Source organism: Panicum virgatum, chromosome 4N, assembly GCF_016808335.1.
Source record: "Panicum virgatum strain AP13 chromosome 4N, P.virgatum_v5, whole genome shotgun sequence".
NCBI classification, from domain to species: Eukaryota; Viridiplantae; Streptophyta; class Magnoliopsida; order Poales; family Poaceae; genus Panicum; species Panicum virgatum.
The window spans coordinates 40,336,871-40,364,224 of record NC_053148.1 but is presented as its reverse complement, the minus strand read 5'-3'; the positions used below and the strand labels follow the sequence as shown (position 1 = coordinate 40,364,224).

Genomic DNA, 27,354 nt, shown 5'->3' with positions numbered 1-27,354 from the left:
GGGGGGGCGCCGGAGAAAGCGACGCTGGATCGATCCCCCCTGTGGACTGTGTGGTTACGAGAAAGATGCAGGAATCATCACACAATTATACGGATGCATGGTAACAACGTGTCATGTCAGTCGGCGAGGACATGTTCGTCCTTCCTCCTACTGGAATGCGATAGCCAAGCTACGCTCGAGTGAGTACTGTAGCTTGAGGCCAAATCGTGGCCGTTGATTGGTTGGTCGGTGGGACTTCTTGATCGGGCGATTTGACGCCTCCCTCCGACAACCATACCTGCAGTTCCTGCCGTGCAGGGACAGAAATAATGCACGGACGAGATTCTTCCCTGTTCTTCAGGTCTCCAACGCAACCGACGCGTCGGGCTGCTGTTCCTTCGTATACCACCTACTACTTTCGTGTTTCGTGGTCGCTAGGATATTCATATAAATTAGTATTTAAAAAAGGCAATTCTTCACCAAACATTTGTCTAATAATTATAAAATATTTGGGAGACGGAAAATTAGAGAGCCAGGCCAAAATAACGGTCGACGCGTGGGGCCCTGTTCGCGTCACGATTCACACGGCGTAGCACCTGGTTACGTGTATGGCACCATTCCTGGGGTTGGGCTGCGTTCCGCCACGCCTTTGGTGGTTTAGTGGCGCCATCAGTCCAGGCGACTCCAGCCTGTGGCCTGGCCCAACGACGACGCAATCAGGCAGCTACTTCAGCATCAACCGGCCGCTCTCAGCCTCCCATGAGGCCATGAGTCATGACTCGGACTCGACTCCAGAGTCCAGACAGGATCAGACGTGCGTCAAAATCCTCCGTGTTCCCCTTTGGCCATCGAAAGTCGGCTGGTGCAGGCGTGCGTCAAAATGCGCAGGATCAGACGCGGCTTCACCGGAGAAAGCACCGTCTTTTCGACAGATTGTCGCCTTGTTCGGCTGACTGGCTGGATGATTTGGCATGAGATGAAAACACTGCTGGTTGGCTGGCTGGCTGATTTAGCGTGAGAGGAAGATACTATTGTGACTGGCTGAATCTCCCAGCCGAACAAAGACGTGTATCAGTAGCGACACTTGGTAAAAACAAAAGGGCCAAAAAGAATGATCAGGCTTTGCGGACTCCCGTTCACATTCAGATAGGAAAGCAGTTGGATCATAGACCTGATCGACTGATGCACGATGATGACACGGGCACTAGTGCTGAAACATCCTGCCAGCCACCATGGATATTATGAAAAAAAAAATTTGAATGTCCCGGTCGAGCTATTGTCCCTATGCATACCTCGACGGTAGTGCGTTCCAACTTGTCTTTGATCAGAACACCAAAAAAAGTTTGATGACGCGACGATGATGATGGCGTCTACCAAAACTCAAAAACAAACCGCATCTTTGCCAGCTATGTCGAAACACAGCTCTCGCTTTTTATCGGACCCCAATTTTAAGGTTGGGACTGATCCATCTGCACCAAGAGAGGCGCTTGTGGAGCCGAAGGAGAAAACAAGCTTGTTTGTCGTACTGGATGAGCCGAAGCTGAACTTGGGAATATCTTCAGTAGTTACTGGCAGGGTCCTCGGTGGCGAAGCCAGGGTTGGTGTAGGTGGTGGCTCGAAGAGAGAACTTGGGGCTTTAGGAACAGGGAATGCGAAGGTGAAACCTTTGGTAGTACTTTTATCCGAGCCCTCAGCAGTTGAGGTGGATGTCAAGTCCGATACCAAAGGTTGCTGAGAAGTGCGTGCTTCACGAACCTCAAAGTTAGCGCCAATGCTCTGAATTTTTTGACTTGACTCTTCCACACTGGGGCTGCTTGGAGGTACCTGAACATACACAAGGTAAAACATAACTGCTTAGAGTATCTTTAATATGACGCTACCAGAAATCTGCTTTAACAAATCCAATCCGAAGTGAATAACTGATTATGACAGTGGCAGAGAACAAACTTGGACATTGATCAGGACAAAATGAAAAAAAAATCTTTGTTTTGCATTGCACTGCCACAATTAAAATTGATTTAGTATAATATTCCATAGAACACTTATTCAGTGATTCAGAAGTGTATACATCCAATTGACTTTGTTTAAATAAGATTCAGAGTAGATATTGGCCATAAATAGCTAAAAATCTTTCATTACACTAAAAATGTACATTTAGTAAAACAGTAGATTATGCTAAAATAGCAAACAGGACATACCTTCTTTGCATCTGCAGTCTCCAAATTACCACTCTCGTTAATGACACTCGGTCTACCATTACCAATACTGAAATCAGGACCTTTAATCTGTCTATTGGTGGCAACAGAAGAAGCATTTCTCTTTGCTAAAGTCTGTCTTAGCTCTAATGGCTTTAATGTAGGGGAAGGAATAGTTCTGTCAAGATGCTGAAGTATTTTGAAAGCTGTTTCGCTTGACTTTGGATGAACAGATACCGAAGCATCTCTGGAGATGTTATCTACAGCCAATGCACGCCGAGAAGCTGCTCTGCTTTCTATGGTGCCTTTGCCATCAGGCTCTTGCAGGTTGAATGCAATATTCTTTTTAGCAGCAGAACCTTCTCTTGGAAAGAAGGAAGTAGTAGACCCGAAAACATCAATCTGTCCTCTGGGTGATTGCACCATACTGCCACTTGTTGATGCCAGTTTATCCTCTAGTATTGTCTACAAATTAAATAAGAATATTAGAACAAAAGGCACGAATGGGCATACATCATCTTTACAGTGGAAAAGTTCTCATGTGACAGCACATTAAGCTCTATACATACATAGCACACAATGTTATAACTCAATTTCAGATGTGGGTCACTGTTCAAAGTTTTGTAGAGCAAGGATTACAGGAATTATTTATATTGAATGTACTCTCTTTTTTTATGAATGCACTCACGCTCGACAAACTTTCAAACATAGAACGATATCACCCCATACAAGGATGAAATAATTAGTAATTGCAAACTTGCACAAATAGTTCCAACATATAATAAAGCTATGTGGGCTTTGATCTGCCCAAGGTTTCTTGTTTTCATGAAGCAAAAGAGACAAGGATGTATCATGGTAACAGTAGATACACAAAAAAATTATTATTCATACCTTACTTCCAACAGAAAAAGGAGTTGAAAGTTGTGACTGTCCAGAAGAGTTATTGTAGGTGTCACCATGCCTACTGTTCTGTAATTACAAAACAAATAAGCATTAATGTTATAGTTCCCAAAGGTGACATTTGAATGCTCCAATTTAGTGATAGACGCAGCTAATGACAAAAAGATGCATGACGGAGTTTGGTATAGAAATCAATTGCAATCTAAGAAGATCAATCTGCAACCTTAATAGATCTCTGAAATACAGAGCCACTATAAGGCGTGTGAGAGAGAGGCTGAGGCAGAGTCCTTCCTTTATTGCTTTGCGGTGTAAGATAATTGGGATAATCACGGACAACTGAACCAGGCCAGCGTACTGAAGAATCAGTAGCTACTTTAGGGAAAAGTTTTGATGTGGAATTTTCAGTCTCAACTCCATGACTCAAAGCTCTGAATTTCCGCTTCTGAGACTCATGTACAGAGGCTGAGGTCTGTGCTTCCATATAGGCTTTTGCAATTTCAATTGGTGAACAACCAACAGTAAGCACCTAGAATGCCAATAAAAACATAAGATCAGATAATACAAAAAATCAAACAGAAATGAAGAATCAACATAGTATTGCTTAAGCACTGTGCATAAATTATGGTCATGCACACTCTCGCAATCTGTTAATACGCAAAAGAAGAGATTAAAGATGTTTGAATCACAATGTATTTTGAAAATTGTAGCATAATTCAGAAAACTATTACTCAGCTACAAACATAATTGAACTTCAAAAGCATATAGGCAGAATTCACATTCCATAGAAATTACAAAGGCAACAAGACAACAGGTGCATACTGTAGAGATAATCACGAGGCTATTGCGCAGTTGTGACACACTTACATTTGATGATGGAAGGACATCAGTACCCCAAGATGACTGAGGATCAATCAATTTTGCGGGTGTTGAAAATGGAGTGGTTTCAAAACCCTTTGCTGTAGATCCTGGAGCTCTCTGCTCTTCGAAACTAAGATCAGGGGTCCTTGACCGCATGATCTCTATTAGATGCTCTGTCTCATCTCTGTAACACCAAAGAGGATAGTAGGCATCAGAAATCCCTAACTTAAATAAACAACAGACTCAAGTCAAAAACCAGACAACCACCAACTATAGTCTGTTGGGCAGACCAAGTGCCAGGCAGCTCCCACTTGAGTGGGGTTCTGGGGAAGGAGTAACAGAAGCCAGCCTTACCCCCGCAAGGAGATAAATATTTCTCCATATGATGTGTGATCACTACAGTAGTCTAGTTATGCAGATCAATGGAAAGAAGAAAAGATAAATGGAAATGATACGACATTCACAAGTAACACAAAATACTTTGTTGTAATCCTTTGCCAACACTAATTGCGCCAAGTAAGTTTATAAGAAAAAAATCTGTGCCAAATATTTGTTGGTAATAGCCCAACTCAGATCCCCACTCAACCACTGCGGCCTCCTTTTTCCTTTAAGGGTTTTCCTTTTTTTCAAAAAAAAAGTTAATCCTTGTGATTTCTATGGAAGTATATTATTTCAATAAGCCTACTAAAACAGAGGGAGTATTACATAACGGTCAAAGCTCAGAAGGTGCAGAAAAACCTGCCTAGTAAAATGTCTCTGGTTGATTATATTTTCAATGTCAGCAAGAGCATTGCCATGACTTGGATTTCTGTCACCTTCCAGAAGTAGATTGGATTTATTGCTCATATGCATCGCTGGCCCAACAACTGCAGCATTGGTGTTTGGTTCTGTGGATTGTCTCTGCAGTTTACTTTTACACAGTAAGAAACCAAAAGATACCATTCACTAACAGGTAAAGCTTGATTGAAATGAAATGGAGAATGCATAGGGCATGGGCAAACAAGGTAGATAGCTGACAACTGATATTGCAGTTCACAAGTAATGCACAAAATGCAAAAGTGAACAGAGTCATCAATCATAATCCTTCTAGCTCCAAAAGTATATGAACTTGGAAAGAATAAAGTATTTAATAAGTTATGAAATCAAAAGTACAGCATGTGGAGTAGGAAACCTAGGTATCATTGTAATAGCAGCTAAGTGTGCCTTTTACACAATGAGCCAACATCCATCAGCAATATGATCTAGTTTTTTCAACATCTAACGGTCTAAGCTAGAGAAGGGAGCTTAATTGGGTATCTTCTTGTACCAACTATTTTCAAGTACCAAGTGCATAATAATTAACCATGAACTGCATGAACAGAAGTTATCTAGCATGGTTACATCTGACTGCAGTGTTTTAAAGGCCGTAAGGCGAGGCGATCTGGATACGCCTAGGCGACAAGGCGGCACTGTAACCCAAGGCGAGCTGGGTCCGCCTGGACGCCTAGGTGTCGCCTAGGTGTCGCCTAGGCGACGCCTTTAAAACACTGTCTGACTGTGACAACTGCAGTATTTTATTAGAGGTAATGTAGTAACAATTTGTTCTAAAGGGTAGACTCCATAGATTGAAAACCATACTTTTACAAATCAGGAGAAACAAATTATCATTCTCAAGAGAAGAAACTCTTCTTACTTCACGAATTGCATCCAGTGATTCACGATGAACCTCTTGATTATTGTCTGCAAACATTTGAAACACCAGTAAGAGATCCGCATGAAACATTGAGATGCAGGCTAAATGGAACCCTTTTTGCAATAACTCAAATGATCGTAACTTCATAGCTACATCAAAAATTATAACAGGGATACAAATGTGAGAACTACTGAGAAGACTAAATCACCTACAGGCTACAGCAAAGAACAAAAGTAAGGACAAGTTCATCTATAAATTCAATAAAATATTATAATATGTGATCATTTAAACTACTTTGTGATAGGAGGGTAAGCTTCTGGCGTTCTTTGTGACGGGAGGGTGCCACAAAAGCTAAAAAGCAAGTTCTGTAGGACAGCAATTCGCCTGGCGATGTTATATGGTGCTGAATGTTGGCCTACTGTAGGAAAGGTAGGATGCGTATAATGTGGTCGATGTATTGCATTGAGCCCCTTGGGCGGTATATATAGGAGTACAAGGCTTGGAGTGCAAGGCACCTCCCCTAGAGATAAGGCAGGCTATCACGGGATTACATCAATCTTAAACTACCATATCTGAAGTTGCCTAATATACTCTAACATCCCCCCGCAGTCGTAGCGGTAGCAACACGAACGGTCAGACTGGAGAACAATAGAGACGTATCCCCTCCTGCAGTCGGAACGCCGGTGCGAAAGCTTTGACTGGAGACTCATACAGATGATAGCCCTTTAGTGCCGTAGTAGCCGAAGTCGAGGTGGACGTGGTCGAAGCCGTGGAGGGGGCGCGGGTCGAAGTGTCGTCGAGGTGCTCGAGTACGCAAACTCAGAAGCTTCTTGCCGAAGACAGCAGCAGGACGGTGCGGCGGATGACGAAGGTAGACAGCGCGGTTTGCGACTTAGGTCACGCTCAGGACAGGGGTGGCGACGGCGCAGGTTGCAGCAAGTGTCGCGCTCAGATCAGGGGTGGCAACGTCTTCCTTCAGGAACATCGGCGGCGATGTCTGTGCGAGAACGGCTGGAGGTGCGGAGGCGGATCGAGTGCCTGCTTGACGAAGACCGGCGGCGAGTGGCGCCACCGCCTGAAAAGGCGACGACACCGGTAGGGTGGCTTGATCACGAACGTCGTCGCTGCAGCCTGGAGGGCGCAGCAACAACCTCGTCCTTCGGGAGGGTCGACGATGGATCGAAGACGAACGGCGGGGCGACGCAAACCCGATAACGAATCGGGAAAAACCTAAGAAAAACACACAGCAGCAGCAGGGTGACCTCCGGGTACAATCTCGGGCGCCGTAGCGAATTCCTCTCTCCTCCTTGTCTCTTCCCCGCGTGGTCAACACGGGACAGAGAAAACAAAGGAGATTGGAAAACCCGAGCGGCTCTCCTCCGATCATCAGGCCAAGATCCGCCCCCGCAGCCGTGTCTTCTCGAGAAGCAGAGGCGGCGCTGGGGGAGGAAGGGCGGCGGCCGATGGCGCAGGGGAGGTAGCCGGCGAGGGAAGGGCGGTGGGGCGGAGCCCACGACGCGGCGGCCTGACAGCGACGTTGACCGACGATGCTGCGGCCCGTCCGCCCGACAGCGCGGTCTTGGCTCGTCCCCTCCAGCTGCGCACGCGCGCGGTACGCAGGCCATGCGGCGGCACTGGGAGGGGCTCCTCCCCCTCGGCAGCCGCGCACGCGCGCTGTCGTGCGGCGGCGGCGGCGCTGGGAGGGGGGCTGGCCTGAGGCGCGGAAGGGGCGGGGAAGCCGTGAGCGGGGCCGGGGACGACGACCCAGAGGCGGCGGCGGCCCATGGCGATGCCGACTAGCGACGCGGCCACAGCGACGATAGAGGTCAGCCCTCCTGCTGTGGACGACGGCGGCGGCACGGATTAGAGGGATCCGCGGCGCATCCTAGGAGGGCGCTGCCCCCGGCGGAGATCAATCTCGATCTCCCCGGGGGCGCGCGGGTGCAGCGGAAGCGGCGGCGCTGCTAGGGTTAGGATCTCGTAACCTAGGCGTCTGATGCCATGTAGAAAAGGTAGGATGTGTATAATGTGATCGATGTATTGCATTGAGCCCCTTGGGCGGTATATATAGGAGTACAAGGCTTGGAGGGTAAGACACCTCCCCTAGAGATAAGACAGGCTATCACGGGATTACATCAATCATAAACTATCATATCTAGAGTTTCCTAATATACTCTAACACCTACAAAAAGGCGACATGTCCAGCAACTGAGCATAGCAGAGATGCGAATGTTGAGGTGGTTTTGCGCACACATAAGGATGAATAGAGTCTGGTACGAAGCTATTCGGAATAGGGTCGGGGTGGTACCAATTGAGGAGAAACTTACCCAACATCGGTTGAGATGGTTTGGACATGTCCAACGGAGGCCTCCTGAGGCGCCGGTGCGTAGTGGGGTTCTAGAGCGGGTCGACAATGTAAAGATGGGTAGAACAGTGTTTTAAAGGCAGTAAGGCGAGGCGAGCTGAGTACGCCTAGACGCCTAGGCGGTGCCTAGACGACAAGGCGCCACTAACCAAAGGCGAGCTGGGTGCGCCTGGACGCCTAGGCGACGCCTTCAAAACATTGGGATAGAGGTATAACTAAACTGACTTGGGATGAATCAGTTAAGAGAAACCTTAAGGATTGGAATATCTCTAAAAAGATAAAGATAGCTTTGGATAGGAGCGCTTGAAAACTAGCTATCAGTGTGCCTGAACCGTGACCTTTCTTTCTTTTGGGTTTCATCTCTAGCCTACCCCAACTTGCTCGGGGAAAAAAGCTATGTTGTTGTTGTTGTTGATCATTTAAACTACTCTTGTTACTCCAATGACCCTACAATGGGTTTGGTCATCAGTATGGCCACACACCAAGGACAACGTTTGGGAACCCCAAGTTGCCTAGATACAAACTATTATGCCGTTCCAAAAGAGTAAAACTAATAGGCTATACAATCACAGCCACCTTGAGCAAACCAAAACCGAAACCGAAAATAAGTAGTAATAATCAGCCTACATAGCAAAAACAGGACCTCAATTAAGTCGCGTCAGTTGATAGACCTTTGTCACACTTGATACCCAGTAGCAGATTCAGCAGGGCAGGCATTAGATAACCCTTCGGTACAAGCCCACCGTATCGAACCCTAGGTTCGAGCATTGATACAAGGCGACCGTGGAAATAGCACGGGCGCTCAACCCTTAACCGCCAATCTCATGAAGAAACGCGAGCGACGGTGATGCACAATGGTGACAAACTCGGTAGAAAAAACACGCGACATGTCGCAGATTTTCCCCATTTTGAAATCCTCTTCGGAAAACAGGCAACAGCCGTCAGCAGAGCAGAGGCGCGGGACAGCGAGGGCATTGAGGGGAATCACCAGCGGGCGCGCCGGAGCGAGGCACGGTGGGGAAGATCCTCGAAGCCACGGGGAGGCTGGGGAGCCACCGGCGGGGCCCACCCCCGTAGGGCGACGCGCGGTGCATCCCGCGGCGCGGCGGCCGCCTCGACGGGCCCCCGGCGCCGCCAGTATACTCCTCCGCGGCCTCGGCGGCCGCCGCAGCAGCAGCCGGAGACTGCCAACGGCGCGAATCCATCATCCTCGCCTCCCGCTTCGCCGGCGCTCTGCTCCGTGCTCCCCCGCCTCACGCTCCAGTTTTGCGTGCGGCGGCGCGGCGACTGGGTTAAGAACGGCGACGGCCCAAAACGGCCCTTTATTGTAAAGTACTGTACCAAAAAAATTGGTGCAACAAGATATTTGGTGGATCATAAGACATTAACTTTTTTAATAAATATTTTTTATACCATAAGTTGAAATATCATTTATTACAAGCAGTAAATCAGACAGTTAATCTAAACATCATATCATTTTTTTCTTAGTCGTATTTCTTAAGCCACCGGCTAAGAGCATGTTTGTTTGAGCTGCAATTTTTGGAGCTTTTTTGAAAAGTTGTTGCTATTTTTTTTCTTAAAAAGCTAGTAATGACTTTTAGATGATACTTTTATTTTTTAGCTCAAAAAACTACAAAAGCCTAGAAAACTAAGCTTTTCAGCTTTCCATTTAAACTCATATTTTTTTGATCTTTTGGCTTTCCAAAAGTTGCACGAGAAGTTCGTTGTTTATTTGAGCTTCTGACTTTTCACGCTAAAAAAATTGCCTAGAAGTTCAAACAAAGAGGCTCTAAAATCGAGTTGGAGAAGATATGCAGTGCCCTAAATTATTCGTTCGATATACATTCTATTAATTATTGATCTTTTGCTCATCATAATTTTGTTGATTAGCATTTGATTGCAATGTTATTTGCTCATCTTATTTGCTAAAGTTTCATATTGTGTGTACCAGTGTAATATTTGGGGCAGTACCCAATATTGAATGGATTAGCCCAGTACGATAATAAATGGAGAGGCCCATTTAATTGGTATAACATGTTTATGTAGCTAAATAGACTATTATTAAAAAGATGATCAACTAAATTTAAATTTATTATGTTATCTATTATTTTTTAAAAAAGATAGGAGTATAAAAAAGAGAAAGAAAGATAAAATTGATTTATACTTGCGGACTTGCTGAGCATTCATAGTTCACCTTTATCCTTTGGTAAGCCTACCATAAAAGCTCAAGACTCGCAAGCTATTTAAATTTAATTTTCTAAAAACTCAATTTAAGTTGAACTGTACTAAGAATCAAACTGTTTGGGTCTAACCTAAAGCGCACGAGCTTCAACAATCTAAGATCGAGCTAAACGATGAAGTTCGGGTATTTTTGTTTGCATGGCATCTCTAGACATCCTGCCACCTATATTAAATTTTCAACCATGCAAATTTAAAATAATAGCTGGAGGCTAGAGCTCTAAGTTAGCTGGCGAGCTAATGTGTCGTACAAACTAAAATAGATTAAAAATAAAAAAACTAGATATTCAAATATGCTTCTTTCACTATTATCGATTTTTTTTGAGAGGGTACAACTCAAGGACGCACACTACACACGCAAGGAACGAGATTGGGAAGCAAGCTTCCAGTACGACGGAAACGCGTAGTACCACTGAACGCGCACGCGTATGTGTACATAAATTCAACCAGGACCCATCCTAGTGAAACATGGGAAAAACAGTCAGGAAAAAAAGTTTAAGAACATCTCGGACTCAATCAACCTCGGCTCAGGATGATCCAGCTTGAGGTGGCAGGCTCGCTCGAGCTCGGCTCGTTGACAACCCTCCCGGCTCCCGCTCAGGGCTCAAGGCTCGTTGACAAAACTCCTCTGTCGCCCTCTCTCCTCCGTCCTCCGTTGCTCTTCCTTTCCCGGCGGCGCCGACTGGGGGAGCGGCGGCGCCATTTGTCACGTCTTCGCCCAGCCCTTAGCCGGCGACGAGCGTCCTCCAGGTATGCCCGCCCCTTCTCTTCCATTCTGCTGTGCGAGACGGAGCACCCCAAACCCTAACAAAACTATTTGTATTCGGATCTGAATCCAGTTACAATATATTACCTACTAACTTCGATTTCGTTATGGGGTGTACATGTGTACACTCATGTCCTATGCTGGGTCCGCCCCTGATGCGGATTCTTTTGCTGACCAGTAGAGCATGATCCTGCGGTGAGCGCAGATAGCTCGTGCAAGCTGCTGGCTTGGGGGTTCTCTTGGTAATCTGCTCCAGAGAAATCCTGAGGCAATAGAGTGAAATGGATGCGAGCCCGGATGTTGCTGATGCTATTGGTGCAAAGAGCATTGACAATGGGGCGATGGGGAAGTTGCCGCCTGGTGATGTTATAGAGGGGCATGGAGAAGAACACGATGTGCTGGCTGATGGAGCTCATTCGGGTGAGAGTGAGGTTATCAACCCATCTGAAGAGGTGGAAGGGGAAGCCACCTCACCATCGCAGGACGTGAAGCCTCGTGTTCCTGCGGTAAGGGTTTGCCATGTTTACTCATTGCCGGTGCTGATACCTTCAATCAATGATCTGGTGACAGTCACATTTCTGGCATTTTCATGTGTTCCAGGACAGTCAAAGCCATTCGCCAAAGGTTGTTAGATCTCAGCGACAGAGCCCTCGTGGCGGAGATAAGAGTCAAGCTAGGAAAAGCTCTCCTAGTCCTTATCCCAAGGCACCCATCGCACGAGTTTCTGATCCGGATCTTGTTGATAGCTCTTCAAGCAATGGTGATGCTAGTGTCAGTAAAAAAGTGAGACCATTTTTTGTTGTGACTCATGATATTCATACCTGTATTTTGTAGTGCTTACATTCATAACTGCTGTTATACTGCTTGTAGTTTGCAGTTTGATCTGATACATATTTGTTGATGTTTTCATTCAGAAGGCTGAAAAGAGCAGTTTTCGCCCAGTTGCCAAGGAGAGCTCATCACTTGAGGACTCTAAGTAAGCTAATTGTTTTTCATTGGCACTTTGTGACTCTGTTTTCTGAATCTGGACTCATAGTCTTTGCTCTAAGCATGCAATTAAGCAAGGCCTGTTAATTACCCAGACTTCCTTGAGTACGGCAAGGCTATGTATTATTAGTGCATTAAGTTTGCTAGTTTTTTTTTTTTGCAGTGTAAGATGAGTACGTGAAATGCATCTTTTGAAGTACTTGCTCCGTTAAATATGCAGAGTTTTCCCCCCCTTAGGAGTTGGGATCCTCTTATTGAGTTATTTCTTTGAACAGTTAGTGTTGTTTGCACCACAAACATTTTAGCTACAGATATTATCCTTAATTGGTTCATATGTTGGCACTTGCCATTTTGGAAACCACCGTTCACTTATGATTTCCATCTTGCAACAGTTGCCAAGTGTTAACATTAGTTTCTACACAAGTTTCTCTGTCTCTAGATGTCTGTTTCAAACCAAGACATACTTTAAATATTATCTTTTCTCTGTAAATTTATTCTTTTACCGAGCACACTTAGATATTAGAAGAGTTTCTTACAATATCATGCGATTCATTCCGATCCAGAGAGAAGAAGAAAACTCAGAAGCCATCAAACCAACGTTCTGTTAAAAAGGATATTGAAGAAGAATCAAATGAAAGTATAAAACCTCAAAGGGTTGGCAGCACTCCTTCTTATGGCTTTAGTTTTAAGTGTGATGAGAGAGCTGAAAAAAGAAGAGAGGTAATTCATTATTAGTTAAGTTTGTGCTGGTTTTAGTTTCAGAACATATGGGTATAATTCCTTTACTTACACATTTCTGCAATGATATAGTTCTACTCGAAGCTTGAGGAGAAGATTCATGCACAGGAACTAGAGAAAAGCAACTTGCAGGCAAAATCAAAGGTTCATTTCCATATTCTATGTTCATGGAACTATGGATATGACATTGCACAATGCTACATAGAATACATTGTTAGCTTTATCTGTTTGTTATTACTGTGCAGGAAGCTGAAGAAGCTGAACTCAAAATGCTTAGAAAAAGTTTAAATTTCAAGGCAGCACCCATGCCTAGCTTTTACAAGGAACCACCTCCTCCCAAGGTTGAGTTAAAGAAGGTAATTGTGTTCCCCTACCCATGGCTAACTTTCTTCTTTCCCATCACAGTGAATTCCTGGTCCCAGGGATATGCTAAATCTAAATGATTAAACATTTTAGTTTATTTCTAAAGTGGAAAACATTTTTAGCACTAAAGATTCACCCTGAAATATTTTAAGTTTATTTACTAAAAATTTCTGTCTGTTAAGAGCTAACATCATGTCTAAAAATTTGCTAACTCTTCAATTCATTCAGTTTACCATCATGGTGAACTGAAAACATTGATCTTGGTATAATATCCTTCAACATGTTAACGAAGGACCCTCATATTTATTTTTACTCTATTCATTAGTAAACAAAAGAACTTTGACATTCTTCTATTCAAATATAAAGATATCAAATTCCGTGATATCTAACGTCCAATTACATAGTTTACATTGCTTAAGGAATTGAGGACAATAGTTTCTCCAATTACACTTTGCACACCTGAATATACATTTTCTGTAACTTGTACAGATGTAGTAAATATTCTTATTTTATACTTAGTTTAGTAGATAAATGAATAATTATCTCGAGCAGCATACCATTCATGTCTTTCTTTGGGTCATTTTTTGTATTAGGTTTGTACCCTAATATGTAGTTCTTTGCTTGATTATTTGCAAGTTCATAATCCATACTTTGTGAAGCTGTAAGCCGTTTGGAAAAGTGTGTCAACAATTATGAGGTTTCAAATGCCTATTCTGAACTTGTGTTCACTAGATGGTTTTGATTTACAATAACGGCTATATAGGACTTTAATTTGGCAGTATGTTCAGGCATAAGGTTGCTGTTCCTAACTTCAGAAGGATGCTACGTTATTTTATTTTGATCTTAGATCCCTACAACAAGACCTAGATCACCAAAGCTTGGGCGCTCCAAGAACACAACCTCCACAGGCACAGAAGGAAAGACAAATCCTCCAGTCCGTTCAGCTCGTCTGAGTCTCGATGAAAGGGCATCCTTAAATGGTGTCAAGCAAGCACCCACTGCAAATGCAGTGAAGAAGCCCCAACGCAAATCTTTCCCTAAATTGCCATCGGAGCAAACGGCTAAAGTTCATGTCGCAGCACCTCTTTCATCCGGAGAAGAGCTAGAAAACAAGTCATCGACAGATCTTGTTCGAGAGCCAATCCGTGCTCAAGTTACTCCTGATGAACCTGGACTCCCTGGCTAAATGAAACCTATCAAGTCCGACTCCAATGAAATGGGAGGGCTGTGCCCCAGCTTCCTTTATCACATTTTGCTATTTCTGCAGTACACTGCTGGCTGGTATTATGTACTAAAATTAGTCTCATCCCCAGGAGTTTGTAGAATGGCAAGTGACCCCCTGTATTGTTTGTCTTAGTTTCCGTTCACATACGAGGCATTTGTAGTTGGCAATAATTTCATATGATTGTCCTATTTCCAGGGCTAGCTCTTGCTCCAAAATCGGTCTCTTAGCCATCCTCTCCTCCCCCACAAACCCGAGCTGTGACTCCACACATCAATTCTGTGGATGTTTGATTTCTGCCTCTGATGAACTAGCTGAGAAAACGATTCTGACGTTCATTTCACAAGTGGTGCTACTACTGAATACTGATACACAAGTGACCAAGAACATTCTGCATGTACAAGCTTTGAATGGTCTCAGGCCAGATATCTACTACACAGCTCTGCAATTCAACCCGATAGTACGCGTGGTGCTCTTCCAGATTCAATTTTACAAGTGTCCGGAGATTCAGTTCACGAGCGGCAGCGAGGCAGCCCCGGCTGGTGACTCGTCGGAGCGGCTGCTCTGATTTCTCAGGTGTTGCTCTTCAAAGAGCCCAGCTAGTTCACCGTCGGTGGCGGGTGAGATCTCAAGAGTTCGTCTAAGAGGCCGCCGTGATGGAAGGATGCTGAGCTGCCCCCAGGAACGGCGAAGGTGGCGGCGGGAAGGCCTCGGCGTTGTCACTCTCCTCGTCGTCCTCCTCGGCGTCCCATAGGAACCCGGCGTACGAGCCCAGGACGTAGCTGCAGAAGAAGCGAGAGCAACGTTGTCAGTGTGATCTGAAGAACGGACAGCGCGTAGCGGCGCCGGCGCCGTGCACGGAGGTGGTGGGAGAGGGTGACGCGGCGGCGGCACTCACCAGTCGTCTGGCGCGGCCTGGACGGCGCGGCTGTAGTAGTCCTCGGCGCTGGCGGCGTCGCGGCTGGTCTCCCAGACGAGGCCGGCGTAGAGCGAGAGCGCCTCGGCGTCGCCGGGGCTGGCGAGGATGGCGCGCTCGCAGTACTCGTGCGCCCGCGCCGCGTCCCCCACCACCTCCTTGAGGAACCGGGCGTAGTTGACCAGCAGCAGCGGGTTGCCCGGGTCCGCCTCGATCATCTGCCGGTAGTGCGCGTCCGCGGCGGCGCGGCCGTCGCCGCCGGCGTCCCCGCCGCCGCCCCCGGCGACGCCCTGCTCTGCGAGCGCCAGCGCCGCCTCCCGCGCCGCGGCCGCGGACACGTCCAGCCCCGTGCTCGTCAGCAGCCGCCGCAGCGGCAGCGGCACGCCGGCGACCTCGGCCTCCTCCTCCTCTTCGCCCTCGCCGTCCTCCTCCTCGACGGAGATGGAGGCGGACGAGGACGAGGACGCCGACAGCGACAGCCTCGGCGCCCTCCCGTGGGCGCCCTCGTCCTTCATCTTCCCCCTCACCGCGGGGGCGAGCTGCGCGGCGAGGTCCCCCTCGGACATCGCGAGGCACAGCACCGCCCCCGGCCTCGGCGGCGCCACCACCGACGGCGACACCACCGCGTGGAGCTCCGCCGCCGACGCCGCCGCCGGCGCGCGCGCGCAGTTGAGCAGCGGCGAGGACGCGCTCCGCAGCAGCATCGCGCGCGTCACCTCACTCCTCGTCCCTACTCGTCCTCTCTCCCTCGCTCTCGCAAATATCGCGAGCGCCGCGGCCTGCGTGTCCGCCGCTGACACGCCGCGGGGCCGCGAATATTTATCCGCCCGCTCGGCCCGCGCACGTGACGGCGTCCACCTTGGCCGCCGTTGATTGGGCGCCCTGGTACGCCTGGCCCGGTGGGTCCATGAAGCCCCACAGGGGCCCACGGTGGGCCCGAGCGCGGACGGACGAAATGGGCTGCCGGCTACGCGACGGGCGCCGGGGCGTGGGCCCGCGGGGGGGGGGGGGGGGGGGGGGGGGGGGGGGGCGAGTGCGACGGCGGTTAGACGACGGGTGCTTTGCTTGACTGCGGCGAGGGCGCCATTCTGTGAACTGTGTGCACGGCGGCAGAGGAGGGCTTGTGGTATGTGGAGCTCGCGCCATGATCGGTCGTAGTTGTGTACTTGTGTGCGGGAATAGAACGGTTTTGGAGCGGACAAATTCAAAGATGGGGTGCGAGATCCTGGTTTAGAATGTAAGGTTGGCGGCGCTACCGTGCTGCTGCACAACTTGTTAGATTCGTTTTCCTCAATTGCGAAATGTCAATATTGATGTATTGAGTTGTCTCTAAGCAATTGGAATTTGGAACCGCCGCGCGAGCCTTAAAATTTTACTATGATAGTTCCTCGCTTCAGTTGTCAAAATCCAGACTTTCCTAGGAAAGGGAAGCCCGTCTTTTAGTTTATTCTTCAAATTAGCTCTGTTCGGCATCAACATTAGCCACCAGTGTTTTTCTCTCATACTAAATCAGCATCAGCCACCAACCAGTAGCCAGCTAGCAGTATTTTTCTCTGACAACAAATCAGCACCAGCTAAATAGAGTGGTTAGCATGTATTTCAATAAGTAGTAGTCATCAGTAGCTAAACGCAATCACAATATCATGAACCAGGGCGGTCCCAAGGCCCAGCGACATTGACAGACTGTGTTGCCTCTAAGTTCTTGTAATGTTTGTGTAAGACCTAAATTGGAAAATTTACCTCTCATAGGTGCTCGCTTGAATTTTCAAGCCAATAATTGGAACCTTCGCAAAGAAGAGGAGAACCTTTCTCTTTTAGTTTTTTTTTTCTCAAACACGGTAAGCATGTATTTGATTAAGAAGCAGTTAGAAAACAATTAGGAGGCTCAGGGCGGTGTGGACCTCTATCTGGACCGAATTGGCACAAGGTTATGTATCACGACAAGTGATGAGGTCGCATGGGGTCTTGCATGCAATTTCCTCGCAAAGGCGATGCAGATGTTGCAAGGCATCATATATGTAAGCATCATCAAAGATGCCATGCGACTGAATCCTGGGCTAGCTGGACGCGCCTGCGCCGCTCGCGGAGCAAGAGGAAACCAAGTAACCAACCCTCTCTTTGTTCCTTCAACATAGTAGTACCAATCCACGCCTAGACATGTACACACCTGTACGAGTATCCAACCCTAGGAAGGAACTGTTTTGCAGAAGTTTCTTTTTCCCTGTCGTTTCCCTGCTGAGCACGACGAGTCAGCTAGCTCTCCAATTTTAGAATAAAAATGCACCATCGGCTCCTAAACTTCACATGTAGGTCCCTAAAGTTCCAAAATACCCATCCATATCCTTAAATTTGATAATATGTCACGTGAAGTTCAAATCACCAATTTTTTAGTTATAAAGCGGAAATATTTACGTTGATGTCAAGCTTGCATTTTACTTTTGTATTTTTACGCTCAACTATTGTATTTTTTATATTTTCTTCAAAATTTTATTTCAAAACTTTATGTCCAAATATTTTTCCAATGTTCCTCCAAAGTTTATCCTTATTTTTCTGATTCTTTTTTTACACATTTTATCATACGAGTTTCATTTGCCTACAAAAATTTTATACATATCCATATTTGTGCAAGTAGATTTGTTATGATTTTTTCGTGTATATAATTTTATATTTATATATAATTTTTGATTTAGCTTAACCAACTATAATTTGGATCTCACTTAAGCAACTCTAATTTGGATCCCACGTGATACGATTAGCAAGTCTAATAATTTTAATAATTTAGGGATCTAATTGACATCAGTGTATTTTACTCTTATTAATTCTAGGAATAAGTCCAATTCACCCCACTGAACTAGTCAAGGAGTCCGGAATACCCCCCGAACTACAATACCGGGAATGGAACCCCCCTCAACTCTCAAAACCGCACAAATCACCCCCTGGCTGGTTTTCACGGTGGTTTTCGCTGATGTGGCAGTGGGCCCCACATGTCAGTCTGCGGGGCCCATATGTCAGCCGCCCACTCTCTCCTTCCTCTCTTCCTCTCTCTCCGCCGCCTTCCTCTGCAGTGGCACCGCTGGCGCCGCCCTGCCGCCCCAGCCGTCCTTCGCCTCTGCCCACCGCCGCCGCGTGCCTGCCCTCCGCCCGCAGCGCGCCGGCCACGGCGGGGGTGGGCGGCGGTGGGTGGTAGGCGGCAGCGGCGTGGTCAAGGGTGCGGCCATGGCGGCTTTTGCTGGAGGGTACCGCCGACGAGGTGGTCGCCGGTGACAAGGCACAACATGAGGAGGACCAGCGCGGCGAGACGCATCAGGTGACGCGATCGGCGGGATCGGAGCGCGCCGGCGGCGAGCTAGCGACGACCGGGCGGCGAAGGCCATGGCGGCGTGGCGGCGCGAAATGTGCTCTGGTGAAGCCGGCGGTGAACACGACGCGACGGCACGCGCACGAGCTACGCGAAGACGCAACGAACACTCCCACGCGGTCGGTTGGTGGATATGGAGGCCGGGGATAGGGTCTCACCGGTGATGTGGGTCGGCGGCGTGGAGCGGCTCGAGGTTGTCGGCGATGAGTCAATGCGGCGCGCGACGAGCCGAGAGGAGAGGGTGGGGTTGACGGTGAGGTCACGACGGTGCTCTCAGCGCAGTGAATCGGCCGGAGACATTGCAGCTAGGGCGGGGTTCACCGGCGGAATGAAGCTCCAGGCGGCGGCGATGGCGGATTTGCGCTCTGGAAGGGAGGGAGAAGGGGGTCAGGGATGGGCGGCGGCGGGCAGCTGGCAGCCGGGGCGGCAGCAGTGGGGGTGGGCGGTGGTGTCCGGCAGGCAGCGGGGGCGGCAACGGCGTGGGTGGGCGACGGCGAGGATGGCCGGCGCTGCAGAGGAAGGCGGCGGAGAGATAGAGAGAGGAGAGAGATGAGGGCGGCCGCAGCGGTGGCTGGTGCGCTGTGGGCGGAGGGCAGGCACACGGCGGCGGTGGGCAGAGGCGGAGAATGGCTGGGGCGGCCGGGCGGCACCGGCGGCGCCAGTGCAGAGGGAGGTGGCGGAGATAGAGGAAGGAGAAAGTGGGTGGCTGACATGTGGGGCCCGCAGACTGACATGTGGGGCCCACTGCCACATCAGCGAAAACTGCCGTGAAAACCAGCCAGGGGGGGTGATTTGTCCGGTTTTGAGAGTTGAGGGGGGTTCCATTCCCGGTATTGTAGTTCGGGGGGTATTCCGCGGCCATCTGGTTGGGAGCCCGCCGCCACCGTGTTTGAACCCGGATTTCCGCAGTCGAACCAACCTTGGCGCGCGCCTCGACCGCACGTAGGGGCGGATCTAGAGTGGGGGCAGGGGGGCTCAAGCCCCCTACCCCCAGAAACTCCATGGAAAGTATAGACAAGAAGGAGGGAGAAGAAGGGGAAAGAAAAGGAGGGAGGAAGAAGAAGGGAGATGAGCCCCCCCAAAGAGCAAATTCTGGATCCGCCACTGACCGCACGCCGACGGCCGGGGAGATCTTTTTCTCGCACGCGTTGGTCTGTATGACCCCACGGGCAGCAGATATTCGAGGCGCGCCGCAGCAATGAAACTGCGGCCGCGGCCTCGGCTCCGGGATTTTTCTGTGGCCGCCGGAGCACGCACGGGCTCACCTCACCTAACCCCTGAGCAGCGGAGCAGCGAGCCGCGAGCTGCCTCGCTCAGCTCTCCCCCGCCACACGCACGGTGCGCGCGAGCTAAAAATCTCCCCGCGAGCCGCTGCGAGGCTCCTCCACATGTGCGGGTGGGCGATGAGTTGCCTCGGTTGCTGTCCACGCGCCCGCTGCCCGTGCTCCTCGTGACGAAATTTTCTTTTTCGAAAGATAACTCGTGCTGAATTCGGCCGCGTCCTGGAGGCTGGATGTAACACTCAGGTGTTAATCCACTAGTTAGTTAGATTAATCTCCGGTCATTAGTTTCAAACCACGTGACAAAGCACCAAACGTGTTTCTGTCAGCCCTGGGCCAGTTCAGCCCGGACCGGTTTGAACGGTATGGGCGACCGGTCTGACCGGTCTAGCCCGAGTTGGTCGGGTTGGGCCCCACAGCATTTAAATCTCTCTCTCTCTCACTCCCACACCAGAACACACGCCCTCACCCAGCTCTCTCAGTCTCCCTCCCGAGCTCTCCCCCTCCCATATTCTCCCCCAAACCCTAGAGCCCAAAACCTCCCCCTCCATTTGATTCCAAGGCCTAGAACGGATCAAATCGGCGTGGGGAAGCTTCATTTCCTCGATTCCTTCCCTTGGGTGCTGAGGATTCAAGCTGTTTAGAATTGATCCTAGAAGGTGTTTAGAATATGGGACTAGATCCTAGAAGGTGTTTAGAATTGGTGGATGATTTTTCGTCGCGTCATAGATTCTAGCTTCTGTTCTGGTTGAGACCGGTCTGACCGGTCGGAGGGACCGGTCTGATCGGCGGTGCGGCTGAGTTAGTGTGACCTGTCTAACTGGTCGGGTGGACCGGTCTGACCGGTGCTAGCAGAGCTGACAGGGTTCAATTAGGGTTAGTTGGTGCAAATAGTTAGAATTTAATTTGGCTATTGGTTACTTGTAATTTTTATGAAATCATGCATACATTTCTCATGTCACATGCATATGTATACGTATAGCAGCTGCGGTGGAGGAGGTCGTATACGAGGTGGTTGCGGAGCCACAGGAGCCGCAGGAGGAGGTTCGTGGGGAGTCGGCCCAAGGCCCAACTCACCCCAGTGTTGAGCAGCAGATGCAAGGCAAGCCTCGGTGCATGTCCTATTATTTTAAATTATGATTCATTATGTATATGTTTTATCTATTACTTGTGCATTACGTATTAGGAATTGATTGAAACCCTAGCTGCATGATCCCTAGTTTTCCTCGAGTTTATACTAGTATGTATAGGACGATAGAAGTGCTATGCTGATTAGTTCCCGGTAGAACCACTCGCGAGATATAGTATGTGTAGAAGTCGAGTAATTTCCGGTTACTCGCGAGATACAGGATATAGTCATATTCCAGTACATGAGTTGTGAAATTTATACGCAATGAATGGAGAATTGAGACCGGACAGGGAATGATGATGTATAGGTATGGCAGCAGGACAGGGTTCCTGGGTGTCTTAGTCCCGTCTGTGTCGGTTAAGGACCGAGCCGTTGTTGGCCCTGCTGATCATGTTTGAACTGTACTAACCGCATACCGGGAGTAGGAGGTAGTCTAAACCAGTAAGCTGAGTACTGCCTTGCTTCAAAAGTACAGGAACCCGCACCTAACTCCTGGGATGGGTCGAGTAGTCGCGGAGAATTGGGATGCATATGTTTACTTTTGGTGGTCTCACGTTGAGCTCGGCTGACCATATGTCGTTTTGCTGGTTCCTGTAGTTCGAGGCGGGGAGGAGAATGGTTGGCATGTATAGTCCGACGGGGCAAATACGTGCCTTGTTGGTTAGGTCCACCTTGAAAGGTTAAATCGGATCGATTCGCTGTCAGTCGCTCTCGGATATGAGCACCTTGATCACCGAGTCACAGCGTAGTGCGAGTAGGGATGATAAGTGATTAATATAAGGTTTCTCTATATTGATTTTATACCTGTTGCTCCACCATGTTTGCTATAGTTAGTTTATGCTAATGATAGATCATGGTTAGATTATATATACAATCTGGGCTAAAATCATGAAAGTAAGGACATACTTTAGTCGCAGTTTCTGTAAAATAACCACCAGCCAAAAGCCTTGCACGTCTAGTTATGTGGGCTAAGTTATACCCACTGGTCGGGTAAACCTTGCTGAGTATTAGAATACTCAGGGTTTGTTGCCATATTTATTATTACATGACACCCGGACATCGACTTCTGCCCCTGCTGTGTCAAGTTCATCCGCTGGGATGCAGAGGGGTGGCAGGTCGAGGAGCGGGAGCCTTAGGTTAGGGCGCTGTCGAGTTGTACACTTGTGGGCTGAGTGTGCAGCCTTTCTGTTTTGCGTAGACCGGTCTGACCGGTCTGTGGGACCGGTCTGACCGGTGGAGTTGGCAGCAGGGTGCCGACCGGTTTGACCGGTTGGGTGAACCGGTCCGACCGGTCGGGGTGGATCAGAACTGATGTAAGCTAGAGTAGTTGTAGGATCTTTGTATTCGACTTCAGTCATGTCTATGTAAGTGTTAATCTTGTAAATTATTTATGTATTTGAATTTGGTTTGTAAAACTAAATATTTCGTGTCGTGCTCACTCTTGTATTTTCAAGTAATGAGTCGTGCTTGTACCATCTGCGCCCACCTTCGCGTGGGACTACCGGTGTTGTTCGATCGGGCCGTGGGTTGAGAAAGGATCGCCAAATTAAGCCGTTAAGCTAATGTGCTCGATGTGTTCAAATGACGGCCATTACGCTTAATTAGAGTTTTAATTTGGCGGTTCCGTCACAGCTGGTATAAGAGCCAAAACGCACTGGGGATGGTATGAGCATGATTAGTTTTTGAATATTACCAACTAAAAATGAAATTCTGACTTAGGGTGAGAAGTAGTTATGTAGTATGGGAGGGAAATTATGCGAAGTAAGCCCTAGATATATATTAAGTATTAGACTCGTAAGTAGGGTTTCAGTTTTGGTCGAGAGGTTAACGTAGGACGCTCATGCATCATGCATCATGGCTTTTAAATTTTTGGTTGCATGTGAAAGTTTGGCACGGGAGTTCATGTATTATATCATGCATCATGGTATCGTGATTTCTAAATTTGCAGAAAATAATTTGAATTATGGTGTTGGTGCACAGTTAGGGCTTAGAAGTTTATTTCTGCTGGGGACCGGTCTGACCGGTCTTGGCCACCGGTCTGACCGGTTGATCTACGTAGAGCTCATGCAGAGCCATGCAGACCGGTCTGACCGGTCGGTTGCACCGGTCTGACCGGTTGAGCGCAGACAGAGACCCCTAAGTTGTGTTCAAATAATCGATTTTCGACGAATTCTTCCATGATTCGGATGTTAGCTGCAGTCAAGATTTTTCTTAAGTAATCAGAAAAATATAACTAACCCAATCATGGTTGAATGCAGAATGGGAGAACCACCAAACCCTCCTGAGTTGGCCCAGGCCATCGCGGCCATGCTCACTGGGCGCGATGAGCAGACGGCACTCCTCGGTGAGCTTGTGGCGCAGGGCAGAGCGCCGCAGCCTGAACATCACCACCAGCCGCCTGCTCCTGGATATCCAGAGTTCTTGGCTACTCAACCACCGCACTTCCATAAGGCGGATGAGCCATTGGAGGCTAATAGCTGGCTTCGGACTATCGAGTCCAAAATCACCCTGCACCCGTACCTGGTGGGACAATCATGTGGCAATGTTCCCCGCAGACACCCGGTTCACTTGGGCTCAGTTCAAGGAGGCTTTCAGAGCGCACCATATTCCAGCCGGTGTGATCCGAAGGAAGCTCACAGAGTTCTTAGCCCTGAAGCAGGGCAATAACAGTGTGCTACAGTATTCCCAGGCCTTCAACACACTGGCACAGTATGCGGGGTACCATGTAGACACCAATGAGAAGAAGCAGGCTTGCTTCAGGCAGGGGCCTAGTAGTAAGCTCCAGGATCGCTTGGCAATGGTCAAGTTTGGCAGTTTCAGTGAGCTGGTCAATGGGGCTATCATACAGGAGGACGCCTACCTAGCTCACAAGGCAGAAAAGAAGAGAAAGGCGCCGGCAGCGGGATCTTCTAGCAGTGCCCCTCAGAGGTTTCGCTTGGTGCAGTCGGGCCCACAGCGAGCCCCCTTTCAGCACCAGCCACAATAGTAGTGGGGATACAGGCCCCCTCAGTACACTCAGCCACAGGGGACAGTCAGGCCTCCTGCTCCTCAACAGAATGAGCAGAAGGTCTGGGTGCAGCAGACGGGGGTGCGCCCCAACCTGTTTCCGTGTTACAACTGCGGGCAGACGGGTCATTTTGCACGGAACTGTCCAATGCCACCCAAGCAAGGCCAGCAATTGAGTCAGTAGAGTCAGAAGCAGCAAGTGGCTCACTTCAAGCCAGGACAGGTGCACTACACCACCCTCGAGGGCATTCCTGAAGGAGCTCCAGTGATGGCGGGTACGTTCTCAGTAAATGAACAACCCGTTACGGTATTATTTGATTCAGGGGCGTCTCATACCTTTATTAGCAAGGAGTGTGTTGTTAGACTGGGACTAAAAATTGAAAGCATACCCAAGCCATACCATATTCACTCACCCGGGGGAAAGTTAATCACCAATCAGTTTGTTAAGCAAGTACCCCTACAGTTGCAAGGAAAAAAATTTTCCTACGGCCCTGATAATGTTACCAACCCAAAGGATAGATATTATATTGGGTATGAACTGGATGGAGGGTCAGGGAGTTAGTCTGGACACGACCTCACAATCTGTGCACATCAAATCTTCCATTCATGGGTGTATGACTTTACATTTGAAAGACCATATGTCTTTGACACTTACGGTGAATCAGGTTGAGGGTAAGAAGCTAGCAGACATACCAGTGGTGTGTGAATATCCGGACGTCTTTCCGGATGATTTGCCTGGAATGCCGCCTGATCGTGACGTGGAGTTTACCATTGAATTGCAACCGGGTACGGCACCGATTTCTAGGAGGCCTTACCGGATGCCACCCAATGAGCTGGCGGAGTTAAAGAAACAATTGCAGGAGTTGCTGGATAAGGGCTATATCCATCCTAGCACGTCACCTTGGGGCTGTCCTGCACTCTTTGTGAAAAAGAAAGATGAAAGCCTCAGGTTGTGTGTGGACTATAGACTTCTGAATGCCGTCACAATAAAAAAATAAATATCCCCTTCCCCGGATTGATATTCTTTTTTATCAGCTATTCGGGGCCAAAGTATTTTCCAAGATTGATCTCCGCTCTGGCTATTATCAGATACAGATAAGAGCTGAGGATATTCCCAAGACGGCTTTTTCCATCAGATACGGACTTTTTGAATATCTGGTCATGTCTTTCGGGCTAACAAATGCCCCTGCTCATTTCATGTATCTCATGAACTCGGTGTTCATGCCCGAGCTAGATAAGTTCGTCGTGATTTTCATTGACGACATCCTGATATTTTCCAAGAATAAAGAAGAACATGCAGAGCATCTCCGCATTGTGCTTCAGCGCCTGCGGGAGCACAAGCTGTATGCCAAATTCAGTAAATGTGATTTCTGGCTCAAAGAAGTCCAGTTCTTGAGACACATCATCTCAGACAAGGAGATTTCTATTGATCCGAGCAAGATTCAGGATGTCCTGAATTGGAAGACTCCAGAGTCTGTTTCAGAGATCCGGAGTTTCCTTGGGCTAGCAGGCTATTATCGCCGGTTTGTACCGGAGTTCTCAAAAATTGCTAGGCCCATGACTGAGTTACTCAAGAAAGGGGTGAGATTTAGTTGGGATGAAAAATGCGAGAAGGCCTTCCAGACTTTGAGAAAGCTTCTGACGTCTGCCCCTGTCCTCGCGCAGCCAGATATTACCCGGCCTTTTGATATGTACTGTGATGCATCAGGTACGGGTCCCGACTACGTTCTCATCCCTGTTTGTTTTCACCGGATATTATTCGGCCATTAATACTTGTTGTAATGCATCAGGTACGGGCCTAGGCTGCGTCCTTATGTAGGATCAGCGAGTGATTGCTTATGCCTCCAGAGCCCTCAGACGGCACGAAGAGAATTATGCTACACATGATCTGGAGCTGGCAGCAGTCGTGCATGCATTAAAGATTTGGCGCCATTATCTTCTAGATAATCCCATTCACATATACTCAGACCACAAGAGTCTTAAGTATATTTTCACCCAGAGCGAGCTAAATTTGCGCCAGAGGCGGTGGTTGGAGCTGATCTAAGACTATGATTTGGAGATTCATTATCACCCGAGAAAGGCTAATGTTGTAGCCGATGACTTAAGTCGCAAGGCAAGTTGTAGCTATGTGTCCGCTACAGTCCTGCATGAAACCTTGTGCCAAGAGATGGAGAAGATGAACTTGGCTATTGTGTCTGAGGGAACACTAGCTAATATTACCATCACCCCTACCCTTCGTGATCAAATTGTTGCTGCTCAGAAAAATGATGTGGGCATGGATAAGATCAGACAACGGCTCGGTGGGAATGATCCTCAGGTTCAATGCTTTCATCAGGATAGTGAAGGGGTTCTATGGTTTAACAATCGGTTAGTGGTACCTAAAGATTTGGGGCTTCGAAAGCAGATTCTAGATGAGGCTCATCTCTCTAGGTATTCCATCCATCCTGGCAGCAACAAAATGTATCAGGACCTCAGACAGCGGTTGTGGTGGACAAGAATGAAGCGGGAAGTCGCCCAATATGTGTCTGAGTGTGACATTTGTAAAAGGGTGAAAGCGAGCCACTTGAGGCCAGCTGGTCTTCTACAGCCCCTGACTATTCCATCAGGAAAATGGGAAGATATTAGTATGGATTTTATTGTCGGACTTCCCAAGACTGCAAAGGGATATGACTCCATTTGGGTTGTAGTGGATCGCTTCACGAAATCCGCTCATTTTATTCCAATCCAAACATGGTATAAATCCCACAAGTATGCCGAGTTGTACATTGCCCGCATTGTGAGTCTTCATGGTATTCCTAAGACCATTATATCTGACAGGGGCTCACAGTTTGTTGCACGCTTTTGGGAACAGTTGCATACTGCTCTTGGTACTCAACTCATCTGCAGCTCGGCTTATCATCCCCAAACCGACGGACAGACGGAGAGAATAAATCAGATTCTTGAAGATATGCTTCGAGCTTGTGCGCTCACCTACAGCTAGAAATGGGATGAATGTGTACCTTCGGCTGAGTTCGCCTATAACAACAGTTATCAGGAGAGTATCAAAATGGCTCCCTTTGAGGCCTTATATGGGCGAAGATGTAGGACTCCATTGAACTGGTCGGAAGCTGGGGAGAGGAATTTTTTTGGGCCGGATATAGTTAATGAAGCTGAAGAGCAAGTTCAGCTCATACAGAAAAATTTGAAAGCGGCTCCATCCCGCCAAAAGAGTTATGCGGACAAAAAGAGGCAAGCTATTTCGTTCCAAGTGGGGGATCAGGTTTATTTGCGAGTATCTCCAATGAAGGGGGTCCAGCGGTTCGGGGTCAAAGGAAAGCTCGCACCTCGCTATGTTGGGCCTTTTCCCATTCTTGAGCGGTGTGGGCCAGTGGCATACCGTCTG

General features: G+C 48.2%; 3 protein-coding genes across 8 annotated transcripts; 1 reads left to right on the top strand and 2 right to left on the bottom strand.

The window, feature by feature from the left end:
* Positions 1-1,091: 1,091 nt before the first annotated feature.
* Positions 1,092-9,258, bottom strand: LOC120669694 (nuclear pore complex protein NUP62-like). 4 transcript variants are annotated; one of them, XR_005672758.1, is made up of 9 exons: positions 8,958-9,257; positions 5,605-5,651; positions 4,675-4,832; positions 3,939-4,116; positions 3,298-3,600; positions 3,066-3,143; positions 2,178-2,639; positions 1,272-1,803; positions 1,092-1,199 (listed from the first exon to the last, which is right to left on the bottom strand). XR_005672758.1 is itself a non-coding variant. In XM_039949511.1 (8 exons), the coding sequence occupies exons 1-8, from the start codon at positions 9,175-9,177 to the stop codon at positions 1,360-1,362; spliced, it is 1,821 nt and encodes a 606-aa protein (XP_039805445.1). In that variant the 5' UTR covers positions 9,178-9,258; the 3' UTR covers positions 1,095-1,359. The 4 variants fall into 4 exon arrangements, 3 of the variants coding, with proteins under 3 accessions (XP_039805445.1, XP_039805444.1, XP_039805446.1); XM_039949511.1 differs by having other exon boundaries at positions 1,095-1,803; positions 3,367-3,600; positions 8,958-9,258; XM_039949510.1 differs by having other exon boundaries at positions 1,095-1,803.
* A 1,528-nt stretch (positions 9,259-10,786) lies between these two features.
* On the top strand, positions 10,787-14,501 carry LOC120669692 (protein WVD2-like 5). Of its 3 annotated transcripts, none has more exons than XM_039949505.1 (8): positions 10,787-10,957; positions 11,152-11,479; positions 11,574-11,756; positions 11,888-11,949; positions 12,524-12,680; positions 12,771-12,842; positions 12,944-13,054; positions 13,909-14,501. In XM_039949505.1, the coding sequence occupies exons 2-8, from the start codon at positions 11,255-11,257 to the stop codon at positions 14,245-14,247; spliced, it is 1,149 nt and encodes a 382-aa protein (XP_039805439.1). In that variant the 5' UTR covers positions 10,787-10,957; positions 11,152-11,254; the 3' UTR covers positions 14,248-14,501. The 3 variants fall into 3 exon arrangements, with proteins under 3 accessions (XP_039805439.1, XP_039805440.1, XP_039805442.1); XM_039949506.1 differs by having other exon boundaries at positions 10,800-10,957; positions 11,155-11,479; XM_039949508.1 differs by having other exon boundaries at positions 10,803-10,957; positions 11,179-11,479.
* Positions 14,502-14,598: 97 nt separating this feature from the next.
* LOC120669693 lies at positions 14,599-16,003 on the bottom strand. Its single transcript, XM_039949509.1, has 2 exons — positions 15,182-16,003; positions 14,599-15,065 (listed from the first exon to the last, which is right to left on the bottom strand). The coding sequence occupies exons 1-2, from the start codon at positions 15,901-15,903 to the stop codon at positions 14,924-14,926; spliced, it is 864 nt and encodes a 287-aa protein (XP_039805443.1). The 5' UTR covers positions 15,904-16,003; the 3' UTR covers positions 14,599-14,923.
* Between the last annotated feature and the right edge of the window lie 11,351 nt (positions 16,004-27,354).